This window comes from Scomber japonicus, chromosome 22, assembly GCF_027409825.1.
Source record: "Scomber japonicus isolate fScoJap1 chromosome 22, fScoJap1.pri, whole genome shotgun sequence".
NCBI lineage: Eukaryota > Metazoa > Chordata > Actinopteri > Scombriformes > Scombridae > Scomber > Scomber japonicus.
Genome location: NC_070599.1, coordinates 26,252,528 through 26,258,082, shown reverse-complemented (window position 1 = coordinate 26,258,082; position 5,555 = coordinate 26,252,528). Strand labels below are relative to the sequence as shown.

At 49.2% G+C, this 5,555-nt stretch overlaps 1 protein-coding gene across 1 annotated transcript in view; it reads right to left on the bottom strand.

The window, feature by feature from the left end:
* Positions 1-5,555, bottom strand: part of rbm46 (RNA binding motif protein 46) — a 38,975-nt gene that overhangs the window by 22,616 nt on the left and 10,804 nt on the right. Inside the window, exon 6 of the mRNA XM_053343227.1 lies at positions 3,737-4,151. Within this exon, the coding sequence (XP_053199202.1) occupies positions 3,737-4,151 (415 nt within the window). The remainder of the gene's footprint in view (positions 1-3,736; positions 4,152-5,555) is intronic.

Sequence of the window (5,555 nt, the reverse complement as noted above, 5' to 3'; positions counted from 1 at the left end):
ATATGAAATGAAATAATAAAAGACAGATGGATAGAAGGAGGATTTTACAGCCAGACAGAAGAACATGAATTATAAAACAAAGGTAGTAGTGGAGTTGTGGAGTTGTGGTTAGACACAGTTTTTACTCTCCTGAGGTCTTCTTTGGATAAGTTTGGGCAGATAAAGTCTTTGTTTGGCTCTGTGTGAGTAGAACAGGGCAACACATTTATATACTGAGTTGTTTCTTGGTCTTAAAGCTGCAGTTGGTAACTTTGAGGAGAGAGAGGACTTAGCATCAAATTTGAAGAAGTACAACTTTCACAGATCCCTCCCGCTCCCTCTCCGCTGCACTCCTGCCCTGCCTCCAAAGTCCCTCCCCCAGAGGAGGCTGACGTGCACGCAACCATGTGCACACGGTCGGTAACACATGAACTACACTCCACACAGCTAGATATAAAACGCTTTACAGTGACTTTCACATGGCTATACCTAGAAACTAGAGATATGAGCTTGACCGAGCTGAGGAGGAAGGGGGAGGGGCCTGTGAGGAGGAAGGGGAGGGGGCTGTGAGGAGGAAGGGGTCTGTGAGGAGGAAGTGGGAGGGGCCTATGAGGAGGGAGGGGGCTGTGAGGAGGAAGGGGGAGGAGCTTGTGAGGAGGAGAGGGGAGGACCTGTGAGGAGGGAGGGGCCTGTGAGGAGGATGGGGGAGGGGCTGTGATGATGAAGGGGGAGGGACCTGTGAGGAGGAAAGGGGAGGGGGCTGTGAGGAGGAAGGGGGAGGAGCCCTGTGAGCAGGAGAGGGGAGGGACCTGTGAGGAGGAGAGGGGAAGGGGCCTGTGAGGAGGAGGGGGAGGAGCCTGTGAGCAGAAGAGGGGAAGGACCTGTGAGGAGGAAGGGGAGGGGCCTCTGGTGAGGAAGGGGGAGGGGCCTGTGAGGAGAAAGGGGAGGGGCCATGTGAGGTGGAAGGGACCTGTGAGGAGGGAGGGGGAGGGGCCTGTGAGGGGGAAGGGGAGGGGCCTGTGTGCGTGAGCAGTGATTGACAGCTGTCAGGACACTCCACCAGACACAATCCTGGCTCTGATTGGTGCAGTAGGAGCAGTAGGCGGGGCTAAATGAGCCTCTTATTTTAGACTTACCAACTGCAGCTTTAAGGGCTGAATTTAGCATTTTTTTGGCTGCTTTGTACTTCATATCTATGCTGTCATCACGTCCTTTCTTACCTAAAGTAGTGACACATATATCACCCTTAAAAAGTCTGTATCATACTTTTAAAACACTGTGGATGAATATTGGAGTTATTATGTAGTCAGATTATAGACACTATATGATGCCTCTGCTGTTTAAATTAATTAAATTTAACCATATAAACTGTAGAAATGAAGAAAGACAGGAAGGACAGAGCGAAGGAAGAAAGGAAGAAAGGAAGGAAGGAAGGAAAAGAAGACAGGAAGGGCAGAGGGAAGGAAGGAAGGAAGGAAGGAAGGAAGGAAGGAAGGAAGGAAGGAAAAGAAGAAAGGAAGGACAGAGGGAAGGAAGGAATGACAGATGAATGGAAGGAAGCAAGGACAGGAGGAAGGAAGGAAGGAAGGAAGGAAGGAAGGAAGGAAGAAAGGACAGGAGGAAGGAAGCAAGGACAGGAGGAAGGAAGGAAGGGAGGAAGGAAGGAAAGGAGAAAGGAAGGAAGGAAGGAAAGGAGGAAGGAAGAAAGGACAGGAGGGAGGAAGGAAGGAAGGAAGGAAGGAAGGAAGGAAGGAAGGAAGGAAAATCTCACCATATAACTGTATAAATGAATCAGATTGAGTGTTATCTGTATGAGAGCTCTCTCTTTGTTTGATGATGAGAAATATCAATAAATGTACCGAAGCAACCATTTTTAATCTGGTGGCTTACAATTATTAATAATGAAACATTATCACAGAGGACATTTGGTGCAGTTGTGACCTTTAACCCTCCTGTTGTTCTTGAGTCAAGGAAGGAAGGGAGGGAGGAAGAAGGAAAGAAGGAAAGAAGGAAAGGAGGGAGGAAGGAGGGAAAGGAAGGGAAGGAGGGAGGAAGGAAAGGAGGGAGGAAGGAAAGGAGGGAGGAAAGGAAGGGAAGGAAGGGAAGGAGGGAGGAAGGAAAGGAGGAGGAAAGAAGGAAGGAGGGAGGAAAGAAAGAGAGAAGGAGGTAAGGAAGGAAGGGAGGAAGGAAAGAAGGGAGGAAAGGAGGAAGGAGGGAGGAAGGAGGGAAGGAAGGAAGGAAGGGAAGGAAAGGAGGGAGGAAAGAAGTAAGGAAGGAAGGGAGGAAGGAAAGGAGGGAGGAAAGAAGGAAGGAAGGAGGGAGGAAAGAAAGAGAGAAGGAGGTAAGGAAGGAAGGGAGGAAGGAAAGGAGGAAGGAAGGGAAGGAAAGGAGGGAGGAAAGAAAGAGAGGAGGAGGTAAAGAAGGAAAGGAGGAAGGGAGGAAGGAAAGGAGGGAGGAAAGAAGGAAGGAAGGAGGAGGAAAGAAAGAGAGAAGGAGGTAAGGAGGGAGGAAAGAAAGAGAGAAGGAGGTAAGGAAGGAAGGGAGGAAGGGGAGGAAGGAGGGAAGGAGGGAGGAAGGAAGGAAGGGAAGGAAAGGAGGGAGGAAAGAAGGAAGGAAGGAAGGGAGGAAGGAAGGAGGGAGGAAAGAAGGAAGGAGGGAGGGAAAGAAAGAGAGGAGGAGGTAAGGAAGGAAAGGAGGAAGGGAGGAAGGAAAGGAGGGAGGAAAGAAGGAAGGAAGGGAGGAAGGAAAGGAGGGGAAGGGAAGAAAGAAGGAAGGAAGGAAGGGAAGGGAGGGAGGAAAGAAGGAACAGTCAAAATGGACGGGGTCAGTTTGACCCGGGAGGACGACAGGAGGGTTAACAACGCAGTGATTACGTGTCAATTGCTTTTCATTTTCTTCTACAGTTGATTATTTAATTGCTTGCGACCGTCCGAAATTCAGCCGGTCAGAGCAGAAGGTGAAGCTGAGCTCGGAGCGATTTGTTGAGTTTAATTTATTACAGGATATAAAATGTGAGACTCAAAGTGGAAGGAAGGAATGACAGATGAATGGAAGGAAGGAAGAAAAGAAGACAGGAAGGACAGAGGGAAGGGAGAAAGGAAGGAAGGAAAGGTAGAAGGAAGAAAGGAAAGAAGACAGGAAGGACAGAGGGAAGGAAGGAAGGAAGGAAGGAAGAAAGGAAAAGAAGACAGGAAGGACGGAAGGAAGGAAAGGAAGAAAGGGACAGGAGGAAGGAAGGAAGGAAGGAAAGATGGAAGGTAGTAAGGACCAGGGGGGAGGAAGGAAGGGAGGAAGGAAGAAAGGACAGGAGGGAGGAAGGAAGGATGGAAGGAAAGATAGATGAAGTAAGGAAGGGAGGGAGGAAGGAGGGAGGAGAAGGAAAGAAGGAAGGACGAAAGGACAGGAGGGAGGAAGGAAAGAAGGAAGGAAAAAAGGAAGGGAGGGAGGAAGGGAAGAAGGAAGGAAGAAAGGACAGGAGGGAGGAAGGAAAGAATGGAAAGGAGGGAGGGAAGGCAGAAGGGACAGGAGGGAGGAAGGAAGGAAGGAAAGAAGGAAGGAAGAAAGGACAGAAGAAAGGGGGAAGGAAGAAAGGACAGAGGGAAGGAAGGAAGGAAGGAAGGAAGGAAGGAAGTAAGCCTCCATTGTTTATGTGTTTGTGTCGCGTAGAAAACTAAGTCACGGGCAGTTTAACGCAGCGTTGCTATGACGACCCCGCCCACGCTGAGGAGGAACTATAGTAAAGGAAAAGGTTCCTCACCTCCTGCTCCGGTGTAGAAGGGGTTTCCCAGGCGCGGCGGCAGGGACACGGGTCTCAGAGGGGAACATGCGTCTCCCGCCATCATCGCCGCGTCGCTCCTGTGCAGCACGAACGTCCCGCTCCCTGCCGCCGCTCCCCCTCCGCCGTTGCCTAGGTAACCCCTGCTGCTGTACCTCCTCCCTGCCGCCCCTGCGTCCTTGATCCCGGCCGGCTTGGCGAGCGTCACCTCGACGACGGCCCCCTCGATCTGGGCGCCGTTCATCAGGCTCAGCGCGGTGACGGCGTCGTCGCGGCAACGGTAGTGTACGAAGGCGTAGTCGGTGAGCTTCTTGACTCGCTCCACGGCGCCCGGCTTGAAGCGGGAGAACTCCTGACGCAGCGTCTCCTCCGTGGTGCTCAGCATGAGGTTACGAACCTGCAGCAGGAAACAGGAAACACTTATTATTAGTTTTTAAATCCTTCGGTTTTTAATCCTCGGCTCAACAAACACCTGCGAGGCTCCGACTTCACAAACATGATTTAACTTCTGACTCTCTTTTATGAAAGTTAATTAAGTGAGATCATTTATATTCAAACCAAAACAACATCACAGCTGCTAGGGAGCCAAGAGGAAGGAAGGAGAGGAAGAAGATCCCTGTAAGAGTTCATTATACTGGAAGGAAGGAAGGAAGGATAAGGGGAAGGAAGGAAGGAAGGACAGATGGAAGGAAGGAATGACAGATGAATGGAAGGAAGGAAGGAACGAAGGAGGGAAGGACAGAAGGAAGAAAGGAAGGAAGCAGGGAAGGACGGAAGGAAGAAAGGAAAAGAAGACAGGAAGGACAGAGGGAAGGAAGGAAGGAAGGAAGGAAGGAAGGAAGCAAAAGAAGACAGGAAGGACAGAGGGAAGGAAGGAAGTAAGAAAGGAAGGAAGGAAGGAAAGATGGAAGGAAGGAATGAAGGAAGGAAGGAAGGAAGGAATGAAGGAAGCAGGGAAGGACGGAAGGAAGAAAGGAAAAGAAGACAGGAAAAGAAGACAGGAAGGACAGAGGGAAGGAAGGAAAAGAAGAAAGGAAGGAAGGAAGGAAACGGTTTTAATCCTCGGCTCAACAAACACCTGCGAGGCTCCGACTTTATCAAAGATGATTTAACTTGTGACTCTCTGTGGAGTTAAAGTCACTTCCTGATCCCCAAAACTTCCTTCTGACACCTGAATATAAATGTTTTTTGTTTTTTTTATAAAAGTTAATTAAGTGAGATCATTTATATTCAAACCAAAACAACATCACAGCTGTTAGGGAGCGAAGATGAAGGAAGGAGAGGAAGGACACAGCGAGGAAGAAGGAAAGTTTAAAGCCTTTTGATAACGACTCTCCTCAAACTTTATTTAAAAGGTTTGATGATTTAGAGCAGAGAGGTTAAACATGAGGCGCGAGGGCCAAAACCGGTCCGCAGAGGGGTTCAATCAGGCCCTCTTTCCTTCCTGTCTTCTTTTCCTTTCTTCCTTCCTGTCTTTATTTCCTTTCTTCCTTCCACCTTTCCTTCCTGTCTTCTTTTCCTTTCTTCCTTCCATCTTTCCTTCCTGTCTTCTCTTCACTTCACTTCCTTCCTTCCACCTTCACTTCCTTCCTTCCTTCCATCTTTCCTTCCTGTCTTCTTGTCCTTCCTTCCTTCTCTTCCTCTGAGTGAAGGAAGGAAGAAGAAAGGCTACCAGGCTTCTGTAGCTGCTACCAACATCCAGATGCATTGTGGGTAACGTAGGCAGCAGGTTTTGACAGAATAAAAAAGACAATATCTCACATCAGATAGGAAGGAAGGAAGGAAGGAAGGAAGGAAGGAA